Here is a 25,047-nt window from a genome sequence, read left to right on the forward strand (position 1 = left end):
TGTATCACGCTTTTCTGCTTTAAAATGGGTGTAAATTCTCTATGTCTGGTGCTCTTGTTTCTGGAGCAGCGATTTTCATGTTTATGTTTTAGTTTTAAAAATAGCGTTGAGGCAGCGTTGCTTCCCATGCATTAGCAAGTTGGTGATAATGATTTTATAATTTCCATCTTAATTGCCCAGCTTTGTTTGCAAAGGTTTGCCTCCAAACATATCTTTATAAACAATTTGCGGTCAACATGTTTAGATAAACTAAGTTACATTCATTCGATTTCAATAAATTTCTACAGGCAGTACAAAGATAACTGCCCGTATTTGCTGACTTTCTTTTCACAGAGCAACAGCTAAAGAAGGAGAAACAAGGAATGGGACAAATTTTTTTTGAAATGCGATCGGGTGTAAGATTTTAAAATAAAGAAACTCACTTTCACTTCAATTTTGATTTCATTTTCATTTCGAGAAATTTAATTTTTATTAACTTTTGTTTCAAAATAAACTCAAAGAAAGAGCTTAAATATACTTTGAATGACTATATAGTATTAAATCTCCAAGTGCAATTTTTCCCTACACAGTGTTTCATGATCCATAAGAACCGATCCCTAGGAGGTTCAATTCAAATATATATTTATTTTCCATGAAACCAAAAAATAGCTACAAATAAACCCGTTTCATATTGCCATCTAATTTTGATATTCCTTCTCTAATGCATATGTATTTTACAGGTGTTATCTCTAATGTATTTGTAATATAGAAGCACTTCTAAAACAACACATGAATCACATTTTGGAAGAGGAACATAAAAATGTTCTTATGTTTTGAAAGTTATGCTTTCCTGTCTTTCTGTCTAATTAATCATAGTCACGTTGAGCGTCTTCTATCTTATCTTCCCTGAAACATAATCTTGAACAAATTATCGTTGACTTCATTTTTAAAGAAATAACACAATGTTTACATGTCTGTCGTTGCTATCGCTTTGCCAAAAATAATCCAGTTCGATCGTTCGTGTGGTATTTGAAAAAAAAACATACCAAAATATTCAGTTTCTCGGTCTTGTTGCTAACAAAGAGGTTTAGTAAATGTAGTCAAAGATATCAATCAATGACACCATCAATGAAGGAAGGATTATTGAGTCTATTATTTCGGTTACAGCCGTCCACAGCTTTCTTATTAGCTTAATAAATTTCACTGAAAAATTAAACGGCATACTCCAACAATCTACACCGACCAAATACAAGCTACACTCGATTCTTTATATTGTTAAATATATTAATAATATAGCATGGAGAACGTCCATACTTTATACATAAGAGTGCTTAGAATAAAGATTATATGTATGTAATTAAACGTGGACTATATGTTGGAATAAATGTTGTATATATACGAGGGAAGCTTGATTATATATCATTACTCACAAGTATTTTGATGTGCGTATGTTATAGATAGACGGATAATTTCATCTCGTAATAAAATCATAGAAAAATAAACGATACAGGAGCGACTTGTCGACATGTATGGATGTTGAGAACAACTATGGGCTTTATAGAGGCGGGGACGTTACAAGTGATTGCTATGCAGCAAATATTGCATGCATGTATTCGAATATGAGTCAGTCATTTTTAAAACATATATGTTTCTTTGTATATGATCATTGTGCTTGTCATGCTTACACTTTAAATCCGCCCAACATGGCTGTTCTTGATTATGATTGGTTGGCCTTAGTGTTGCTTGTTTAACGTAAAATTATTATGCCTACTTCAAAAAGTGCTTGTATATTGAAATTACGTATTCGCATCACTTATAAGAAATGGCTGTTGACCTCTTTTGAAAATCGTGGGTGTTCCAGTGTCTCCCGCTGGAAATATTGATTTATAGTGGATTAAAAAGGTCTTTGTAGTGGTTTAGAAATGTGCCAACGTTGTAGTTTAAACTTGTTTGACAAGTATCTAATATCGAAGTCTAGGATGTTTCTGATAAGGGAAATGGAAACCATAGTTTGATATGATGAAAGAAACAATCAACCATATTGATCTAAAGCCGGTAGCAATTTGAGTTGAGTTTGGTTTAACGTTTTTTTTGAACAGAAATCTTCTCTCTCAAGTTTAATGTATAATTTAAGCACCACGACATAAAGTTGAGTCAACGCGAGATTCCGTTCATGGAAGCAACCATCCACCATTAGACGAGCTTCCATCAATTCATACCAATTTATTATTAGCTGATCCGCTACAACTCACAAGGCCACGTTGGTTGTTTCTGCAAGATTCTTCTCACAAATAGCACTAAACGACAACGACAATGAGGCAGTCGCAACATCTTTAAACAATGAACGGAAATAGCTAGGATTCTATGCTTTCTTACAAACACCATAGGGAAAAAGCCAACACACGTAGGAGTGGATGAGTGAGAACATCTGATGTATGAAAAGTATTGAAGTTTAGAGGACCGGAAGCCGACTTTCACTAACACAAACTTTTTCATTATTTGGCCGCGAAAATAGGAAATAAGACACAGGCTGCGTATCTGTAGAAATGTTTTCTTTTTGTGAATCAGAGGAAGGAGGAGGAAGAATCACGATTTCCGGATTTTTTCAAACGTAATTCATATTAACCTGTTGTTTACGTTAGAAACATAAGAAAGAGAAAACAGACACCTTTTAGGGTATGGACGTTTGTACATTGCCTCGTGCCGAAGTATTCACGTTTTACTGATATCAAGTTTTAACAGATAGCCATCTCCTTTTTTTTAGTCTTTCATCACGACCGACTTTGTTTGTTTTTCTTTAGTGAAGAGAACGGAAATCTACGTATTTACTTGCATTCTCAGTAAATTACTCTAACAACATGAATTCCTTAAATAATCGACAAATAAGCGCGAGTGTAAGATCTTTCGGCGTACTTGTGGTCGGTAAAATGATTTGAAGATAAAGATGTTATTACAAATGTTCGGGACTATCAAGTTCGACAAACAAACTTCAATGACACATGTTTATAGCCATAAACCTATAAGATACCTAAGTTCTTCACGTACAATTTATCTTGACTTGATCCAAAGTCGCCCTTGCCTTTCGGCATCTTTGTTCGACGTACGTTCCTGTTCTAAATCTGAAATTTAAGTATTGCTTTTGTCAAAGAATGCATGTATACACTAAATTCTTTATTTTCTTGCGTGTGACATACGTGTATAGAAAATTACCACGTTGCACTTTGATCGTGGGAACAGGGAACTGCTTCATTAACTTTTATAATTTAAGTGATGTACAATTAACATTCTTCAATAATTAAACTTAGTACCATCATCATTAAATAACCTTTGCCAATTTATTGTTTGGTTCAGATAAATATAGCAATACGAAATCTTCTCTATTAGAAGATAAAGAAATATATCGTCAAGCGATACTTGCATCACAGCAAAGCTCTCCCTCAATAGTATTTTCCCCTCTTTATTTTAATTATATTTCGCTTTCTCTCCACTGCAAAATCTTTTTAAAAAGAAGTTATCTTTTGTTATTTTATGAATAAACTATACATATATAATTGAGGTTCAAAAACACGGCAAATCAAGCTAGGACTTGCAATCTCCTTTACTTGTTTTCATACAGAATTGACGTTGTGCTAATTTGAACAGCAAGAGGGCATATTTCATTAACAGCAATCAAATTTGAAATTGTCTCAAGACTCTTAACCACTGCCCTACAACAAGCAATCCGTAGTAAGTTTCAGTGGATACAACATTTAATACGAGTCAATCGATCCCAATATTTTTGTCAACGACAAATATACCTGGACTCCAACGAATGTCAAGCAAATACTATTGTATTAACTATACAATGGAATTTAGCAAAAGACTGACAAGGACTCTTTAAAAGCCGAAATGGTCAAGTGTATGTCGATGAATCGCAATATTGTCGTATCGTCGCAAAAATTTGTCAGTAGTTTTACTCCCATTCGCGGCATTGGCTTGCGCTGTTTCGTTCAGCATTTTGTAGTATACAATTCCGCGTTTAATTCCTACCCCATTTAAGTGTGCCGTTGAACGACTTTAGAGACGGTTTTATCGTCAAAGAGATGCTTTTCTAATAAGTAGTAACGCGTATGTACTGAGTTTTAAGACGGTTGTGCCATGGCAAGCGTTTAACTGCCATTGTCCTTCAAAGTAACGCTATTACCTTTTCCTCAAAGCTTCTTCGCAATCTTTCTGCTGTTTATCTTTATTCTGCTGTTTGCTTTATCTACTGACTCTGATAATTGATCGAGCCTAAATTAAGTTAAGATGTACGAAAATAAATTTCATGAAAAGATTTAAGGTGATTTTGATGTTATTGTATCACTATGTTATTGATGTTGCTGTGTCACAAGGTTCTTTGTGTTCGTGGATGTAGATCGTCCAGGTTAGTAGAGTCCTGAGAAGAACTGTTGGTGTTGATGTTGACTGACGTTTCGGCAACCTTAGCGGTAGTCATCTTCAGAGTCAAATGAGGAGTAAACGTTAAGGGCCGGTTGCACGAAGTTCTAAACTTTTACGAAACCTTTTAAAAAGCAGAAATTATAAGATTTGAACTGAGCAATCGCTAAAATAAAACATTGTTTCGAAGATTACGAAATTTCTTTGTCGTAAGAAAAATATGAACACCTTTTTTACAAGTTTGAAAATTTTTGCTATCAAATGGATAATGCTATCCAGGCTTCGTGTAACTGCTCCCAGGTTAGCCGTATTTGTTGTCTGACGTTTACTCCTCACTTGACTTTGAAGATGACTACCGCTAAGGTTGTCGAAATGTCAGACAACACCAACAGCCCTTCTCGGGACAATACTAACCTAGACGACCCACATCCATAAACATGTAACAATACACCTGGATTCAAACCATTCACTTCAAGGCTATTGATGTAACCATATCACGAAAAGTAGACCGAACAATTTCTTTACCATGGAGATCCACTCCACCAAAGATCAAATGCAACACCAAATTCACATTCTCTTAAAAATTACAACTTAATACATACGTGTCCATTTGTCTTGTCATTTCTTGATTTATGCCAACAGCCAATGATTTCATGTCTTCAATCACTTCTTCGACGACATCAAGATCCGCTTCGTCCACCAATAAATCTTCTGTGTCAAAATCTTCCCCAACCAATGCTTTAGTTGTTGAAAAATGAGGTATTTTGACTGTCTTCATTGAACCTGTTCACATAAAATAAAGTATGTACTGCATGTACTGCAAAAATTTTGTTGATTGCTCTCTTTCAAGCAAATAACTACATTGATTTAAATAATGTTGGGTTTTCATCTATCTATATTACATTATAGCCTGCTACAACATGAAGTTGTTGATGGCAGTGCTTGGCAGCGTAGTTTCGCTAACAAGCGATAACAATTTGAGTTTATAAATGACAGAATGTTTCTTATTCGAGTGATCCCCTTCCGTGAACAGCGTTAGAAAGACAATGAGCAAACATAAACGGGAAGGATGAGAAGGTAAATAACAAATGATGGCGAATTGATGTCAAATGAGTACAGTTTGTAAAATTTGAGCTTTCCAGAATGCAGTATTTTATATTATGCAGCCATGATTTATCAACCTTTCCTCTGATAGTAAAGAAAAGTATCAACTTCTTTACTCCTGATGATAGAGAGAAGTATCAACTTCTTTACTCCTGATAATAGAGAGAAGTATCAACTTCTTTACTCCTGTTGATAGAGAGAAGTATCAACTTCTTTACTCCTGATGATAGAGAGAAGTATCAACTTCTTTACTCCTGATGATAGAGAGAAGTATCAACTTCTTTACTCTTGATGATAGAGAGAAGTATCAACTTCTTTACTCCTGATGATAGAGAGAAGTATCAACTTCTTTACTCCTGTTGATAGAGAGAAGTATCAACTTCTTTACTCCTGATGATATAGAGAAGTATCAACTTCTTTACTCCTGATAGTAGAGAGAAGTATCAACTTCTTTACTCCTGATAGTAGAGAGAAGTATCAACTTCTTTACTCCTGATAATAGAGAGAAGTATCAACTTCTTTACTCCTGATAATAGAGAGAAGTATCAACTTCTTTACTCCTGATAATAGAGAGAAGTATTAACTTCTTTACTCTTGATGATAGAGAGAAGTATCAACTTCTTTACTCCTGATGATAGAGAGAAGTATCAACTTCTTTACTCCTGATAATAGAGAGAAGTATCAACTTCTTTACTCCTGATAATAGAGAGAAGTATTAACTTCTTTATTCCTGTTGATAGAGAGAAGTATCAACTTCTTTATACCTGTTGATAGAGAGAAGTATCAACTTCTTTACTCTTGATGATAGAGAGAAGTGTCAACTTCTTTACTCTTGATGATAGAGAGAAGTATCAACTTCTTTACTTCTGTTGATAGAGAGAAGTATCAACTTCTTTACTCTTGATGATAGAGAGAAGTATCAACTTCTTTACTCCTGTTGATAGAGAGAAGTATCAACTTCTTTACTCTTGATGATAGAGAGAAGTATCAACTTCTTTACTCCTGATGATAGAGAGAAGTATCAACTTCTTTACTCCTGATAATAGAGAGAAGTATCAACTTCTTTACTCTTGATGATAGAGAGAAGTATCAACTTCTTTACTCCTGTTGATAGAGAGAAGTATCAACTTCTTTACTTTTGATGATAGAGAGAAGTATCAACTTCTTTACTCCTGTTGATAGAGAGAAGTATCAACTTCTTTACTCTTGATGATAGAGAGAAGTATCAACTTCTTTACTCCTGATGATAGAGAGAAGTATCAACTTCTTTACTCCTGTTGATAGAGAGAAGTATCAACTCTTGTGCCTCAATGTAAAGAGAGGAGGGTCGGCTTCTATGCCTTTGATATGCAAAGATAATGCAAAACTTTCTAGTTTCCTTTTCAATTCACTTACCATCATTGGCTTGATCCTCATAGTCAAACTTGTCCCCATGGTCTTTTTCCAACATCTTTAAAATTGATACAACTTGTGCTGAAGATATGTCGATGATTACATCAATTTCACCAATTGCTGAACGCATTAATATCACATTCCACGGCGTATGGACAATAACATTGGTCAAATCTTTTAAAAGTATTGAAACATCCGCAACTCTGCTTATATTTAAAACAGTGACTTGTCCTTCAATGAAAACTAAGGTACCAGGATGGTAGTATTCCTTTGTGGTCTTTCGATATAGAATTGGGTACTCACATTTTGTCTGAATCTCATAAAAGTTTTCCACTTTGACGTTCCATTTTGTAAACCATCTGTTCATGTTATTGACAATTGCATCTGTGACATTCAAGTCTTTATGCATTCTGTTCATTGTGTTTGATGAGTTGTTTAATTGTTCTCCTTGGTTTGACAGAGACTTTGAAGCATCTACTAATGTTTTTTCACAATCATAAAGTATCTCAAAAACTTTGTTTTTATCGGCTTGAGTTGATGATGATGGTAAGCTGCTTCCCTTTTTCTTAGATCTGTACAGTAAAAAAATGAGATAATGATAAACTGCTTCCCTTAAATTGCAGATTAAAGAATTGGCTTTGTGCACCATAAGCTATTTCTGAAGTGAAAACTATTCACACTTACAATGGAAGATTTTATGAAGTACAAAGTATGTTAATGTGAAAAGTTAGTCAACATTCTGCTGACCAATCGTTTTCTTAAATTTCTTGAGAAAGATTATTTAGAGCGTTACAGTAGTAAGAAAGGCCTCATGGAAAAAATTATTTCATACACACATATATTTTCTAACCTGACATCTCATTGAATCATCTACAGAAAAGGCTGCCTTCTTTTGGCAAAAGAGATGTGAAATTTTTGATTCACAAGTTATTACCTTGGCCCTGTGCACAGCAGGCGTTCTTTCCAGAAATGCTCAAGAAAGTAATATACTTCTTCTCTGTTTTGAAAGGATGAAAACCACAACAGCTTTTCATCTTTTACTTTTACAGTTATAGATCTATATACAAACGATGCAAGACGCCTTTGAAAGCCGGTGATGTCTCGAACGTCAACTGTCATGATCGGTTTTGACATTTCAGAATCCGACGATGATTCACCACAATCTTCATTAAAACTGATATATTTTGCGCACAAGTTTAGGTTTCCATACTTCCACGCTCTGCTCTTCCAACAGTAATACGACGCACTCCATTGCCGCACAAGATAGTACTCCATGTGTAGGAAACTTTTTAAAAAACAGACCAACAGAGAAATACGTTACAACAAAAATTATCTTTTTCGTTTTGTAAACAATGAGCCCGCGGATATTACAACACAAAACGCTGAAAAATCATGTAAGTAAAGTATATCGAAACTAAGATTTGTGCCAGTAGTATCAGTTATTTTACTCAAAAAGTTTTATCTTTAGCTTCTTATTTTTCTAACCGCTAATTTTAACTTTAATAACCCACGCAGAACAACTTACTTGAAATTGAAGCAATAATGATTTTTTGCAATTTATTTAATTAATTAACACAGCTAATTTGGAAATATTGAAAAATTACGTTAGTTAATTACTTCTAATCAAAATTACAGACAAGTGTAAAATATAATGTTGGTTCTAATGAAGATGCCTCATCTGGCAAATTGTACGGCACGCGTTGTACTCACGTGAACAATATGAATGTATAATTGTTGTGATTTCTTGGTGATAACAGCTGTGAACAGCGTTGCTATTGATCGTGTGAAACGCGTATTTCTCGAAAATGGTCTTCAAATTGCTGACAGCTTCTTCTGCCTGGCAAAAAGCCTTTAAAAATACGAATAGGTGGTCAAAGACAGTTCTTATTTCGCTTCAGTCAAAATATTCTACTATCAAGGTATGCTATAGTACTTTCATGAGCATAGCCAGTCGTACTGTACTATAGTTGTACTCACGCGAATTAACTTATCTACAGAGGCATTTGATTTTCACACTGGGTGATCGTGCTTTATGCTAAGTTGACTGTTTTGTACTTCGTAGTTGTTTACTTTATGTATAATTTCGTTTAAATGGGAGTTTTGGTCAAGGTTGGCGTGATAGTTTACAATGACGTGTTATTTGATTCGCTGTACAATATCGTGTTGCGAGTTCGCCCACTAGTTTAAATCAAAACTCATTTTAATAGGATTATACCATTCTGTAGTGATGAACACGTTTTTTCCAGCTATGTAATGGTAACTCTTTTTAGGCTCAGCCAGCCAGTCTTGTTTTACAAAATGGAACAACTATGCAAGGTTATTCATTTGGTGAACCCGTATCAACATCAGGAGAGGTTGTATTTAATACTGGACTTGTAGGGTGAGTCGTTTTTCTATTCAATTTTATGAATTTTCCTGAAAGATATACTTTGAGTCTGTTACATTGGCAGCATGTCCATGAGCAGTGTTTTTTTCATAAAAATATACTTTGTACATAAGTTTTGGTCTAGGGAAGGTACATTTATTAGATATTGCATGAAGGAGTCATTATCCACTTAAAAAGGGTTTTTAACTTTCAAGTGATATGTTTTTCTCAAGCTAATTATATGGGCAAATATTTTTAAAACAGTTATCCAGAAGCACTCACTGATCCCAGTTACCGTGGACAGATTTTAACTTTAACGTATCCAATTATTGGGAACTATGGTGTGCCAGACACAGCTGCTGTTGATGAATATGGACTTTTAAAACATGTTGAGTCAAACAAAATTCATGTAAGCCTGCATATTGTGTTTTTACCATAAATTTACCAAATTGATTTGCTACTTATATGGTTAAGCTCGATGGAATTAAACTGTAACTTTGCCACCTGCATTTTTTAATTGTGGCATTCAAATCCTGGTATGCAACATACTATCATTTTCAAAAATTTACAGGCTTCTGCATTACTCGTGCAAGATTATACTGATGGCTATAGCCACTGGAATGCTGTGAAATCATTATCTGAATGGCTAAAGGAAGAGAAAGTATCTGTCGAAATCTTTTTCAAAAATTTTGGTTACTAGTTATTGTATTTTCTCAAAGTGAGATATAATAACTACATTTCACTTTTAGATCCCAGCGCTGTTTGGCATTGATACAAGAATGTTAACCAAAATTGTTCGTGATAGTGTAAGTCCTTGAAAGTTTTATGTAACAAAAGTCAGTGGTAATGATGCTTTCCTGTCTGCATTATTTCCTTGACCTGTCACCCTTCAATGTGACAGATCTTCCTGTCTTGATATAGCTCCCCAATTATCTTGACTCTTTTCTTGATATGATAACATGTTTACATGATGCTCTACATTGTGTGACACACTTTGTATGTGACACACTTTGTATGTGACACATCTTGTATGTAAAGTAAATGGTTTGAACCCGGGGAGTATTGTTACATGTTTGTAAATGTAGATCATCCAGGTTGGTATAGTCCTGAGAAGGACTGTTTTTGTTCTTGTTGACTGATGTTTCGACAACCTTAGCAGTAGTCATCTTCAGAGTCAAATGAGGAGTAAACGTCAGGTTAGCCGTATTTGTTATCTGGTTCTTACGTCATTGTATTGTATGTACAAGAAATGTGTATTGTCATTGTGAATTAGTGTGAAGTGCCTTCACACACTTCACATTTGACTCTGAAGATGACTACCGCTAAGGTTGTCAAAACGTCAGTCAACAACAACAAAAACAGTCCTTCTCAGGACTATACCAACCTGGACGATCTACATTTACAAACATGTGACATCTTATATGTGACAACTTTTGTATGTGACACACTTTGTATGTGCTCCCCTGCTTAATCAACATGTACCATTCCATAACAAAGTTAAAACTTTATATTTCAGAATACAACATTGGGAAAAATTGTTTTTGAAGGCGATCCAATTGAGTTTGATGATCCAAACCAGAGAAATCTAATTGCTGAAGTGTCAACTCAGGTAACATAACTGATGTCAATGCAATAATTTTTAGATTACTATCTCAAATGACATTTTATGAAAACTTTTCAGAATGTTCAAATATTTGGCAAAGGAAACCCAAGTAAAGTGATAGCTATAGATTGTGGAATCAAACACAATATTATAAGAAATCTTGTTAAGGTTTGACATTTTACATCGTTGTAATCATAGTTTATTTTTTATCTGTATTGCTTCAATTCATATAAACGTGAATGCTTAATCAAGAGCGAAATTCAGTTTATTTGTAGTGCTGATGCATAGATTATTTCATCATTGAGCAGTTCTTGCTTTGCCTGTCTGCACCACATACTTACATCATATGTGACAAACCCATCTGACCCTCTCCTCCCCTCCCCTCTCTTTCCCTTTCTTTAGTTTGCCTTGATATGATTTTTTTGAACTATTTTTAGCGAGGTGCAGAAGTGCATCTGGTGCCATGGAACTATGATTTCACTGGTGAACAATTTGATGGTTTGTTTATATCAAATGGACCTGGTGATCCTGCTATGGCCCACAGCACAATAGAAAATGTTGCAAAGGTATTAAACTGCACCCAAATGTACTGTATTGTACTGCATTGCTCCTTATTGTAGCATATCAATCAGTTTGGCCACAGATATATAACTGACACATGAGAGAGGAATGAAAATTTGACTTTGTTAAAATAAGCGTTTTTTACAAAGTTTTGTCTACCATTTTTATCCTTCAATCCACATGCAAAAGCCTCAGACTCCTCACTATACTGCAAGGATTCGTTATTTCCAGTAACCCAGGCAAACGGAAAATACGTAGAGACATTTTGCATCGCTAGTGTTTGTGATAATCAGTTAGCAAAGCTCAGAGATCAAAATATAAAGTTACCAGTGCAAATCGTGCATTTTTTTATTTTGCGAGAAGAACGTGTAGAAAAAAAGTTTGGAAATCAAAAAATCCCGATGGAACCATGCCTCTCTATAGTTGTGACTTTAAGCATTAGAGCGTTGCAGCTATGTTTAAGTTGGAGATCCCCCTTCTGCCACGCTATCCCAGTTCTGTTATTTGGAAAGCAACAGAAAGTATTTCAGGGAGCTCACGCTCGTACGTTTGCTCTCCTTTTACGGCAAAGCGTTCTTCATACGTATAATCTTCGAAACTGTTCTTTTCCATCCTCTTTGCTTCAAAGAAACCAACCGATTTCAAATGAAGTGTTTTTTTTTGTTAGGTAATAGAGAGAGGTGACATTCCCGTGTTTGGAATCTGTATGGGAAACCAGATTGTCGGTTTAGCGGCTGGAGCGGAAACTTATAAACTTCCCTTAGGAAACAGGTCAAAATATATACTCCAGTTTAACAAAAAACGAATGTGAACTTGTGTTAACGAAATATCTTTACAACTTTTCTATATTATGAAACAATTTGTCTTTTTAATGTAAAACAAATGCTTGTCACTCTAAAACAGTAAATAATTTCTTCCAATAGAGGCCACAACCAACCAGTTGTTAACCTACTAAATGGACAAGCCTTCATTACGTCACAAAATCACGGCTTCGCTTTGGACGAGAGCAAGTTGCCTGAGCAATGGAAACCGCTTTTTAGAAATGCAAACGATATGACAAACGAAGTAATGTAAACATCGATTGATTCATAATCTCCATTACAATTGATTGAGTTTTGAAAATCCCTTTTTTTACCGACAATTTTTGTGCAGTCCTTTCTTCGTTGGAACGCAAGCAAACATCTTTACTACAATTCAAATGTTGACTTAATCCATTGTTTTATGTACCTCCGGATAGGGTGTGATGCACATAACCAAACCAATCTTCACAGCACAATTCCATCCCGAAGCCTTCGGTGGACCTACGGATACAGAGGTCTGTAATGATGACGATTCCGTTTGTCCATAATCTTCACTGCATCTCGACTGTTTATGCATTTACATTTTTTTAGTTCTTATTTGATAAGTTCATGAACTTGATTCGTGATAAGAATGAAAGCGTAACATCGACAATGCTAGCAGCGCCACCCAAAGTTGATCGTCATCAGGTTTGTAAGATTTTTAATCGGTTACGCGTTCCCCTCTTTTTTACCAAATGCATTCATCACGATAGTCAACCTTGCGCTTGATGGTAATTGGCGTTAAAAAGCTTCATTCAGATGTTGATTCTTAAAAGTTTTTTCTTTCCTAAATGATTTACAAGTTTGCAAACATAGAATTATTTAACGTTTATTTGTTTATTCAAATCACAAGGTTTCCAAAGTTTTGGTACTCGGCTCAGGAGGCCTGTCCATCGGTCAGGCTGGCGAATTGATTATTCCGGATCACAAGCTGTAAAAGCGTTAAAGGTTTGTGGACAGTTTACTTCATTAAGAAGCATTTAAACTTTCAGTGGCAACAGTGTTTTCCACTATGCGGAAATGACTTTTTGTGTTGCTCGTGTTTAGGAGGAAGGAGTTGAAGTCGTTTTGATGAATCCAAATATTGCATCGGTTCAAACAAACGCCGAGGGAGAAAAACAGGTAAAACAGGTTTCACAATGTGTGATTTTATTAAAATATAAGTAAAGATTGGTATTGGAAAAACTTTTACTTCGTCGTACTTTCTGGTTTTATTGTGACGTGAGAAAGAAGGGCGTTGACTGGCTGTATAACATGATTGTTTTGTTGTCAGATGCAGAGCTTTGTATCTGTTGTGTATGAAATTGTGAAAATATTTATTATGGTTTCGTTTGTATTGAATCTGGCGACGTTTCATTTTTTGTTGTTTCTGTTAGAAAGGAATTATACACCATAGTTTACTAAGCCCAACTAAAATAAGCAGTAAAAAGGCATGTTACATGACTGATGTTTTGCATCTGTTGGAAATTGAAACTATGAGTCCATGAATTTTTTTTCTCGAGCTATGATTGGACTTTAATGATTACTTACATATTATCGATTTTTGTCTTTTATTTTTTATGACATACTTATTGTGTAAGATGCTTAATTTTCGGAAAACTGAATGTTCAGTCTTTTAAAGTCAGTTTATTTTGCAGGCTGATACGGTGTATTTTGTGCCAATTACTCCAGAGTACGTCGAGGATGTAATAAAGAAAGAAAAGCCCGATGGTATTTTGTTGTCTATGGGTGGACAAACTGCTCTCAATTGTGGTATGATACAACACATAATGTGTTCAATTTATGTGGCAATAATGTCTATTATGCTCTCTACTTTAAGGTGTCGAGCTGTGGAAATCTGGAGTTTTTGATAAACACAAAGTTCAGGTTCAATTTGTTGCGTGTTCTCCTAAATTAATTCAAATGCTAAATTTTAAAGAAAGTTTACTTTGAGCTTTGTCAAAATATGTGAATTTGAAGTGTTAGGGTTTTACGGAAGGTGAGAGCCTCTTACTTCTCTCTTAATGCAATTGACGTTTAATATAAATGCGATTATTTAGGTTCTTGGAACAGCTGTAACGTCCATAATGGCTACAGAAGATCGTCAAATCTTTGCCGACCAATTAAAAGACATCGGAGAAAAGATCGCTCCTAGTTTTGCTGTCCATTCAGTAAGTAAATATGACCTACGTAGAAAAGGTCTGCTTCCACTTAAACTGCTTATTTCACAAGAGGGAAATTAAGAAAGTCCACCTGAATGAACTATTTAAAACACACCATTACAGAAAGTAGGTTGTTAAGTACTTTAAAATACACTATGTTTCGGGGGGTTGGGAAGACCTACCACGTTGAATCATTAGGGGGGGATTGATCAAAAAGTGCTTGATAAAACACCTCTTTATTACGACAGGTTGATGAAGCTGTTGAAGCGGCTTCGAAGATTGGCTATCCGGTTATGGTTCGTGCCGCGTATGCCTTGGGAGGTCTGGGTTCTGGTCTTTGTGCAAATGAAGAAAAACTTAGAGAGACGACGACAAGGGTATACGGTTAAAATGTCTTTTACTATCATGTATTTTTCTCATTGCAAAACACACTTTTTCTGTTTAGGCTTTTGCTTTGACTAATCAAGCATTGATTGAGAAGTCCTTGCTTGGTTGGAAGAAATTGAATATGAAGTTGTAAGAGATGCTTCTGATAATTGTGTCACAGTTTGTAATATGGAGAACTTTGATCCGCTCGGTGTTCATACAGGTGGAGTTTTTTCCTTGTCGAGTGTCCTTGTCTGAAAGCTTTTATTACCAAGAGTTTGGAATAAAGTTTATATTTAAGCAACACTCGTATGACAAATTTCTTGCCTTAGTCAAATCCTGTCTCTGTAATAGTCCCATTGTCAGCTTACTCTTTTTGTCGTGCAATATAATGTCACCGTAGCAATGAGTGAAATATTTGTGTGTTTATCTTTAGGGGACTCAATTGTTGTTGCACCTAGTCAAACGTTATCGAACGAAGAATATCACATGCTTCGTGAAACTGCGATAAAGGTCCGCTTACACATTTTAACTTGACTGGGAAGCCTTGTTAAAATACCGCCTTTTGTCTTTTGCACAGGTTGTGAGACACTTGGGGATAGTCGGGGAATGTAATATACAATATGCGCTTCATCCAGCGTCGTTGGAATACTGTATTATTGAAGTGAATGCACGACTCTCCAGAAGCTCTGCTCTCGCATCGAAAGCCACCGGGTTAGTCAATTTTATCCTTGGAGTAATACTGTAATAGGCTTCAACAGTTTTGTTGTTTTGATGTTTTAACGATGGATTGATGACTGTCTTGACAGAAATTAGCAAATGAGACGAAGTCAAGCCGGGTAAAAATATTTATCGAGATTTGACAACTTGCCTCATATCAATAACTGTTTTATTGGCTTCCGTCAAATTTATTCATTGCATTGAGAAGTAAATTATTGTGCATTCACGTAGTCTGGTGTGATTAAATGAAAATAATTAATGACATGAAGATTAAATTATGAGCCGACACAATGACTAGAATTCAACTCTTCCAACGAAAGTCAATGCGTATAGAAACAAATTTTTCATATATTAACATTTATTTGTTAGTTTAGAGGAAGCTGGCACATTCTTCCTGGTTATTTTTATGTTTTTAGAATGACACTTTAAGCTGCGTTGTGTTGTGTTTTCTATTGTTGTGTAATGTTGTTCTTTTCCTAGATATCCTCTTGCGTTTATTGCTGCAAAACTTGCCCTAGGCATACCGCTTCCCGACATAAAGAATGCCACAACAGAACAGACTAGTGCTTGCTTTGAACCCAGTTTAGATTATATTGTCACAAAGGTAATAATGCCATGGTTTTATATTTGCTTGAAACTTTAGCACATCAAAATAGACTCAAGTAAAGCACAACAATGTTACGTTAATCTGTTCATGTAAAATGCTTGTGTTTTTTATCAATGATAAGTAAGGCTTAATCAACATTTTTTCATTTCAATGGCGAGTAAAACAAGAAGTAATATTATTTGTTTTATTTTAACATTTGTTGTTGTGACTAAATCAAGATAGCCACAACCATTAGAACGGCTCATGTTGGCAATACCAATGTGTGTATGTTGTTCTTACGCTACACAAATATTCCAGGGTTTATTCGTGCAAATTTTGTGTTTATTGCGTTTTTTCCCACACTGATGAATTATTTCAGATTCCTCGATGGGATTTATATCGTTTTCTGTATTTTTATCGCGTTTTTTTCCCACACTGATGAATTATTTCAGATTCTTCGATGGGATTTATATCGTTTTCTGTGTTTTTATCGCGTTTTTTCCCACACTGATGAATTATTTTAGATTCCTCGATGGGATTTATATCGTTTTCTGTGTTTTATCGCGTTTTTTTCCCACACTGATGAATTATTTCAGATTCTTCGATGGGATTTATATCGTTTTCTGTGTTTTATCGCGTTTTTCCCACACTGATGAATTATTTCAGATTCCTCGATGGGATTTATATCGTTTTCTGTGTTTTTATCGCGTTTTTTTCCCACACTGATGAATTATTTCAGATTCCTCGATGGGATTTATATCGTTTTCTGTGTTTTTATCGCGTTTTTTTCCCACACTGATGAATTATTTCAGATTCCTCGATGGGATTTGGATCGTTTCCATCAAACACCAAAGGAGATTGGTAGCGCGATGAAAAGTGTTGGCGAAGTGATGGCAATCGGGCGAACCTTCGAAGAGAGTTTTCAGAAGGCAATGAGGATGGTTCATCCTTCCGTAAATGGATTTGTTAAAGAGGTCGGTTGCTTTTTAGTGCTAATTTACCACGAAAACTTTGCGGTATTGTGACGAGTCAGAGCAGGGAGAACTGAAATGAAGTCATACATATTGTAAACTATCTTGAGGTATTTTACCAAACTGCAAAATTTTGAGAAATCATTGTCTTCATCGTAAGTTTTGTAACAATTGATTGTCGGTTGTGTAAAAGGATCTCAGTCCGGAACACAGGATTATTTCTTGAATAACGTTACGTACGAAGCCATAAATTACTCAACAATTATAAGAAGGACCAAAGACAGTGTAGTTTTCAAAAGTATAAACAATTCGGACGTGAATATTGAAACAAAGAAAGCAGATTGCCATGAAATCCGTGAATGTTATGCTCATGATACACATTTCAAAATTAAGTAGGAGTTAATGGAGAAATGACATTAATGTACGAAACATTTGATGGTTGATTCAAATTACGAGTCGAAATGCAGTTTTTTTTTGTTTTTTTTTAACTTTGTACTATTCTCAAATCTTCATTGGTCAGTTGAAGAATGCTATATCCAAAACAATGGGCTTTTTTTGCAAAGGTTTTTGATTCGAAAATATATACAAGTTAGGTAGACTTAGGTAGAAATCTTCATCTGACTTCAACACCGCAAGTGTGATATGTACACAGCAGGTAGATACAACAGCAAATTGCTTTAGCCTTTTTTGTTTATTAGGTACCTGTTGCGCATCAAAAAGGTTGGAGCGATGATATGGAACAGGCATTGAAAATTCCTTCAAACACCAGAGTATACACCATCGCTAAGGTTTGCTTGAAATGAATTTGATCTTTTTGTTCTAAGAGGCTTCTTAATGAGGTGCTGTAGCAAGCAACATCCGTTACAGGAGAAGCTCATAAAGTACTGGGTTTGTATTTTGACAATATTTGATATTTTAGAATTTCTCTTTAGGCCTTATATGATGGATACACGGTTGACGATATTCATAAACTGACTTCAATCGATCCATGGTTCTTGAAGAAGTTACAGAGGATTGTTGAAATTGATCAAAATCTTGCCAGTCTTGATTGGTAGGATTTTGTTTGGAAGAAATATATTTGGTTATGGACTCTGATGGGAAGGTGTTTCGTTTTCTTTGTTTTTTTTTCCAGGGCAAATATTTGCACCTCACTTCTTGCAGAAGCAAAAGAAGCTGGATTTTCTGATCGGCAAATTGGAAAGGCCATAGGTGTTTCTGAAGTCGATGTTCGTCAGAAACGCGTTGAATCTAATATTAAACCTTGGGTAAAACAGGTATGTCGTAGCTTGTCAGTCGACTTTAATTTTGTCAACCCTTACTTGCAGAGACGATTTATTTCATTTGAAATTTTGCTATAGAATTCACCTTGTAAATTAGTCGGATCCTATTTTTGTTTGCGTTTACATTTCTATTTTCTGTGCTACTATCGACAATTAGCTTGGAATTTATGAAATTGGCGCCCGTGAATGGTCATTATCTGGAATGAGAAAAATTGGAGGTTTCAATGAAAACACAATGTTAATTACGGGGATATTTTTTATGCCACTTATCTGTACGGCATTTTTGGTTTTTCAAACAATGGAAACGAGGTTTTGCACAGTCACCGCTTTCTTCATTTGGGGTATAGTGAAAGATCAATCTTTTTCACTCAATATCATGTTGAATGTAATTCATGAATTGCGCTCCCATTAATCAACGGTAAACTCATTCCCCCCTCCCCTCCATAAATGGCAACGTTTTTGCTAAAATGTTTCAAATCAAACGATCAGTGGAATAAAATAGTTATGAAGTGATTTTGAAGCCTCGCTCAGTGAGTGCAAGCTTTTATAAGAACGACGTTAATGTTTCAATATTGTCAAAATGTCTTTATCTCTTCCTGGCTTTATGTCTCTTATTTTCTCAATATAATAGATCGATACAATGGCAGCCGAGTATCCTGCGATGACCAATTATTTGTACATGACCTACAATGGAAAGGTTTGGATCTTCTTAAACTAAAATGTCCATGAAATTTTTTTTATTGTGTATGAAAATTGCACACGGATCACGACGATTTGTATCCTGTATCGAAGTTTTCATCTTGATAACTTATGCATTCACGAAAGCGAGATTTTTAAGGGGCTGAACTAATACTAAATAGATTTTTTCCTTCTATGATGTTGTTTCCATCTTCGTGTAGGAGCACGATCTGAAGTTTGATGAACACGGTGTCATGGTACTGGGTTGTGGTCCTTACCATATTGGTAGCAGTGTCGAGTTTGATTGGTGTGCTGTATCTGCCATACGAACTTTACGCAAGCTCGGCAAGAAGACGGTGAGGTGTTGAGGCTGTAGAACTGTCTCCAAGAGAGATAAGATTGGATTGATTTTTTGTTACCATAGGTCGTTGTCAACCATAATCCTGAAACTGTGAGCACGGATTATGACGAGTGCGATCGTCTGTACTTCGAAGAGTTGTCTTTAGAAAGGGTTCTAGATATCTACCAACAAGAGGTAAGGTATATGGTCGTAAGGATTTAAACGATCACAATCAAATTTACGTAATCAACGAGAGACATTTCTTTCTGCGGGATCTTATGTGTTGGGCTTTGAATGACGGATTTTCATGTTGAAGTGACGTAAGACTATGTTAGGGTCGAGAATTTAAGGTGCTTTTGTAGTGCAGCTATCAAAAGTAATGTAGAAAGTCGAAATAGTACCCTGAAAAACTCAGTTCAACTGTACTACTCATTTGTTTTGCTAAACTTGTGGAGAGGGATTAAATGTTTCTTAGAGAAGTGAACGATTTATGTAGGGGTTGAAATCTGTTAGAAGGGTTGCACCCTCACCTCCCTTGCACTCCTCAGTAAATTCGTCGATGATTTTAATGATGGCTTTTGAAGTAAAGATTGATACGTAAGCTTACCTAACGATGTGTTGAGGAGAGTTCAAATCAATTGATTGATGATTTCTAGCTCGAGAAATCATCTTTTATACACTTTTCGATGTATCGATGTTGAAGTCAAAGCATAACGAATTTTTTTGTATAGCTATGTGAAGGAACTATCGTATCTGTTGGTGGTCAAATACCAAACAATCTAGCTCTTCCGCTCTATGAACAAGGCGTTAATGTCCTTGGTACTTCACCTTTGATGATCGATGCTGCTGAAGAAAGGTAATTATTAATGTTATTTAGATTTTTATCTTTTGTGATTGTCAGCAATGTTCAATCGAAAGTATTTTATTGATTGATCAAGTCAAAAAATTTAATTTAGTGAAAATGAAAGTAAACATTGACTTTGCACATATTTCTTCAGGACATTCATAGCCTACCTTGATATGTACAATATTTTTATTCATAGATCGAGATATTCACAAATCTTAGATGAGATGGGTATCGAACAAGCCCCATGGAGAGCTTTGCACTCAGTGGTAAGAGAAATATTTTGTTGACCTGTTTAGGTCCCATCAAACCATAGAACTTCTTCATTTTTTTGTTTCTGGTCTAGATAAACTAACTTTGCAAAGCCGAAAGGTTCGCTGTAAACTAAATCTGATCACTGTTTTGAATCCGTTTTAGAATGACGCCTTGGAGTTCGCTGCAAGCGTTGGCTATCCTTGCTTGTTGAGGCCGTCCTATGTTCTTAGGTGAGAAAAATAGTACGTATGACATTGTATAAAATCGAGCGAAAGCATTTGAAATGAACGATCAACTTTTTTTCAAACCTGCAGTGGCTCTGCCATGAATGTGGCTTATGGACCAGAAGAATTGCTACGATTTTTAAGTGATGCATCCAGAGTTTCGCAGGTCAGAGACTAAGAGGGTTTTATGACAGTAGTAAACAATTGCAAGAAACTCTGCACGTATTTTGAACCAAAACCATGTGAATCAAGTTTGAAACTCATTTGAAGGACAATTTAACCGCTTTTTCATTGGTTAAAAAGTTAATCGCTTTTTGCTTTTTCATTTATTCAAAACAATGGACCAATGAAAAGAGCCTTTAACCATCACGTGATGTATACGTCATTTAGGAACATCCTGTCGTAATAACAAAATTCATCGAAAATGCCAAAGAAATTGAAATGGACGCCGTCGCTCAAAACGGAGAGGTATTTTTTAGTTTTTAACGCAACGAATGTCCAAGGCACTATTTTTTCCATACAGGACGTACTGTTGACGACAATGTCGCTTGATGATAAGCGTTAAAGAACGATTGTATATGTTTGACAGTGTTGAAAAAATCTTTTGTGTCACTTCTATCATGAATCTTTACAGGGCTTTATTAAAATTGTGACTCGTCGCAATAGAAAACCAGTGTACTGAGAATAAGGCCTGGCGATGTGCTTCTGTGAATTATTGGCAGGAACGACAACCACATGTTTTTATAGTGATCGTCACATTTTCTATTTAGGAACTGCAGTAATACTTTTTGTATATTGCTGTGTAAATATGAAGTGACGACTCCTTATCTTTTTGTGTGTTTTCCGTTGTTATTGAATTGAATAGTTTATTCCATTGTCAAATGTCGACGTTTTCATACGTGTTTAATGTTTTAGGTCGTCACGTTCGCCATAACGGAGCATGTTGAAAATGCCGGGGTACATTCTGGTGACGCCACATTGGTTCTTCCTCCGCAAAACATCAACGAAGGAGTTATAAAACTGGTTTGGCTACTTTTTCTTCTGTCTGAATGCAGAGGAAACGCGGTAAAAACTTGACATATATTTTGTACTTAGGTGAAGGAAGCGACAAGAAAAATAGCCAAGAAATTTGAGATTTCTGGTCCATTTAACACACAGTTTTTATCGAAAGATGGCCACGTTATGGTGAGTTAATTGCAGTTTCCATTTGGCATGTAGCTTCTTTTCAAATTCAAAATACTCGATCATCTGATTGATCATGTGATTATCATGTGATTGTCATCTCTGCAACTTTAAGGTGATTGAAACGAATTTGCGTGCCTCCCGTTCGTTTCCCTTCGTTTCCAAGACAACAGGAAAAGATTTCATCTCCGTGGCAACAAAAGTGATGACGAATAATCCTCTGGAAGTTTACGATCGTCGTCCACTAGAATCGCCTTTGCTCCCTTCAGGTTTTGTTGGCATTAAGGTACAATGTTTTGGTTATATTTATATTAGAGTTGGGGGTTAATATTTCGATTGTGCTGTTAACAAGCTTCTTTGACATATGTGGATGGTACAGTTAACATGTTTATTTGACACATGTAGATGGTACAGTTAACATGTTTCTTTGACACATGTAGATGGTACAGTTAACATGTTTGTTTGACATATTTAAATGGTACAGTTAACATGTTTATTTGACATATGTAGATGGTACAGTTAACATGTTTGTTTGACATATTTAAATGGTACAGTTAACATGTTTATTTGACGTATGTAGATGGTCAATAGTTGAACATACAAGAATTCAACATCAAAAATTAACACGTTATTGCACATAAGACTTACGAACTTGCAAAGGAACAGTTTCGTCTTTGTAGGACCAAAGTTTAGGAAAAAACAGTCGAAGAACTTCTTTGTCTTATTACCAAAATGATTACCACTATGGCAGTCAGAAAACTTCATATTCTGACAAATAGTACCATTGACATGATTAATTGCCACCAATAATTTGACCCACCTGGCTACATATTGAAGTGGCCCTACTGCGTAATCTTTATACTGAAGTACAGTAGAACCTACGTACATCCCTGTTATCGTCACGTTTAGGCACCAATGTTTTCTTGGCCGCGACTTCGTGACGCTGATCCTGTTCTGAAATGTGAAATGGCGTCTACTGGAGAAGTTGCATGCTTTGGTCCTAACATTCACACTGCATTCCTCAAGGCTTTGCTTTCTACCGGTTTTAAAGTACCAAAGAAAGCAATTTTGGTTGGAATTCAGGTATCATGACGTCATGCGTACATCACGCTTTTGAATTGTAAAAAGTTTGTTGTCTTGTAAACAAGAGATGATCGTACTTTTCTAAAAATGTTCAATTTCTGTCCTCTAGCATTCATTCCAGTCTGATTTTCTGCCAACCGCTTATCAACTTTATCGTCTTGGATTTGATATATATGCGACGCAGGCGACCGCCAAGTATCTCAATGCTCACAAGATTCCAGCTAAAATCGCTCAGTGGCCGCTCAAAGATGAGGGACCGGACCCAAGTGCAACCAGGTATTTGTATGATTTTGTATTTGTATTAGTAAAGTCGTATTTTGAGGTTTTTATTTAAAGCTTTTTGTTTTTGAAGCTTTGGCGTATTGCTTTATTTAGCTTTAGTTTAGCGTTTTTTTTGAAGCTTTGCTTTTGCTTTAGCGTATTGCTTTTTTGAAGTTTTAGCGTTTTGCTTTTTTTGAAGCTTTAGCGTTCTGCTTTTTTTGAAGCTTTAGCGTTTTGTTTTTTTTGAAGCTTTATTCGCCTGCGTATTTTTATGAATACTATTTTGGCTTCATCTCTATCGCATGCAAGTTTACAATTGTCTCGTAGTTCTTATGCAGTGATTAGATCACTAATCACTTTTCATTACTTATCTATTATTCGAAGACATGTTACATTAATGCATCACTTACTTTGCACATTTGTTTAGATTGATAGAGGATAGAGTTGTAGATCTTGTTATTAATCTACCGAATCAAAACACAAAATACACCGAAGATAACTATCTTATTCGTCGAGCGGCCATTGATTCAGGTGTTCCGCTTTTGACAAACTTCCAGGTATGCTGTAGGAAATTGGAACTCGCCTCTCCTCTCGCTCAAAAGTCCCACTTTGGTTTAAAATGATAGCATATTCCTTTAATATTATTGTGTTTTTGAAATTCCTTGCTTTAAGTTCGTATGATTTCCTCATCACTCGCAATCCGGGGTATTTCTCTGTGGGGTATTTTCGCTGTTCGAAAACCTTGGTCCGTTAATTCCAACAATAATCATTAATTTATGTCTACTTTTGGACGAAATGTAAATAAGTTTCTCTTCGTTGCAATCGAGTCCACTTTGTAAAATATGACTTTCACATATGGTAGCATCAAGGGCTTAAGTTATGTGCTAATTGTCACTGAAAAATAGACAGGTGGTTGATTGTTGATTCATTCACTTAGCATTAGAAAAAACTAACTCACACATCGGTAATATTTGGTTGAAAGCATATAAATTGTGTGAAGGAAACAATGTATCTACTATTTGTTTATAGAAAACTAATAACAAGAAAGAATATATTCTTAGATTAAAAAGCAAAATGGTTCAACCCTTGAAATTGATGGCTAGCTTGTATAAATGACTTTTAAAATGTATTTATGAATTTATAAAAAATCGAAAAAGTTGAAACTCCAGTGTTATCAGCAGTGCTGTAGAACTAAATTTATCAGACGAGGGGGGGCTCTCTTGACGAAGCTGAAGCCATGATATTATGAAAAATTACCAATTTCAAAGGTAGAAGAGGGCTCTTCCCCCAAGCCCCCACTTCTACAGCACTGGTTATCAGCACTCGCCGTAAGTGGATATTTTCAGCGTTGTGTAACCGAACCTTCATTATTTACTTCATGTAATTTCTTTATTCAGGTCGTTCAACTTTTCGCAGAGGCGATAGCCAAGGCACCGTATGTGGACTCAGCCAGTCTGACTCATTACCAAAAACCATCACAAGCTAGCAGTGTTTAACTTCGTGACGAGAAAGTTTAGTGCAGATAAGTGATATTTATTCTTTTGTAGAACTCTAAAAATATTGAACATAGTTGAACACGACTGTCTGTTTAGGATGTAAATATGCTTCTTATATAGATTGTGTATAAAGATCGTATTTTTATATTTGTTGCTACCCTGGCGACGATGTTCAACCGTTAATGATCGAAATAAAAAAATTCCAAGTCGTATCATTAGTTTAAATACTTCGAGTAAAAAAATTTCTAATTTAATTTCTTCAATTGCGGTCTTGAAGACAAAAGACAAAGCCTCAAAAAATCTGAGCGGAATACGGCTATCAAATTGCAGTCAGTAGTCAAAGTAAATGTCGAGTCAC

General features: G+C 35.5%; 2 protein-coding genes across 3 annotated transcripts; one reads left to right on the plus strand and one right to left on the minus strand.

The window, feature by feature from the left end:
• Window positions 1-433: 433 nt before the first annotated feature.
• LOC124452823 (synaptosomal-associated protein 47-like) lies at window positions 434-8,226 on the minus strand. 2 transcript variants are annotated; one of them, XM_047003454.1, is made up of 5 exons: window positions 7,829-8,226; window positions 6,898-7,466; window positions 5,001-5,181; window positions 4,163-4,251; window positions 434-3,098 (listed from the first exon to the last, which is right to left on the minus strand). In XM_047003454.1, the coding sequence occupies exons 1-4, from the start codon at window positions 8,167-8,169 to the stop codon at window positions 4,170-4,172; spliced, it is 1,173 nt and encodes a 390-aa protein (XP_046859410.1). In that variant the 5' UTR covers window positions 8,170-8,226; the 3' UTR covers window positions 434-3,098; window positions 4,163-4,169. The 2 variants fall into 2 exon arrangements, with proteins under 2 accessions (XP_046859410.1, XP_046859411.1); XM_047003455.1 differs by having other exon boundaries at window positions 434-3,686.
• A 386-nt stretch (window positions 8,227-8,612) lies between these two features.
• LOC124452820 (carbamoyl-phosphate synthase [ammonia], mitochondrial-like) lies at window positions 8,613-24,901 on the plus strand. The gene is given in 43 exon segments (XM_047003452.1): window positions 8,613-8,813; window positions 9,165-9,274; window positions 9,524-9,668; window positions 9,831-9,920; window positions 10,009-10,065; window positions 10,776-10,868; window positions 10,941-11,030; window positions 11,300-11,428; window positions 12,091-12,194; window positions 12,347-12,488; window positions 12,661-12,738; window positions 12,815-12,910; window positions 13,116-13,170; window positions 13,173-13,210; window positions 13,310-13,384; window positions 13,900-14,014; window positions 14,082-14,128; window positions 14,302-14,412; window positions 14,652-14,780; window positions 14,849-14,897; window positions 14,900-14,992; window positions 15,206-15,282; window positions 15,350-15,483; window positions 15,970-16,093; window positions 16,888-17,049; window positions 17,745-17,834; window positions 17,979-18,097; window positions 18,179-18,320; window positions 18,958-19,023; window positions 19,226-19,360; window positions 19,429-19,539; window positions 20,076-20,200; window positions 20,388-20,457; window positions 20,606-20,673; window positions 20,758-20,833; window positions 21,058-21,135; window positions 21,583-21,690; window positions 21,763-21,852; window positions 21,965-22,135; window positions 22,759-22,932; window positions 23,042-23,208; window positions 23,621-23,750; window positions 24,591-24,901. Coding segments are annotated over 43 exon segments (4,476 nt in total). The 5' UTR covers window positions 8,613-8,699; the 3' UTR covers window positions 24,690-24,901.
• Window positions 24,902-25,047: the final 146 nt, after the last annotated feature.

Source organism: Xenia sp. Carnegie-2017, unplaced genomic scaffold (assembly GCF_021976095.1).
Source record: "Xenia sp. Carnegie-2017 unplaced genomic scaffold, XeniaSp_v1 HiC_scaffold_25, whole genome shotgun sequence".
Lineage (NCBI taxonomy): Eukaryota > Metazoa > Cnidaria > Anthozoa > Malacalcyonacea > Xeniidae > Xenia > Xenia sp. Carnegie-2017.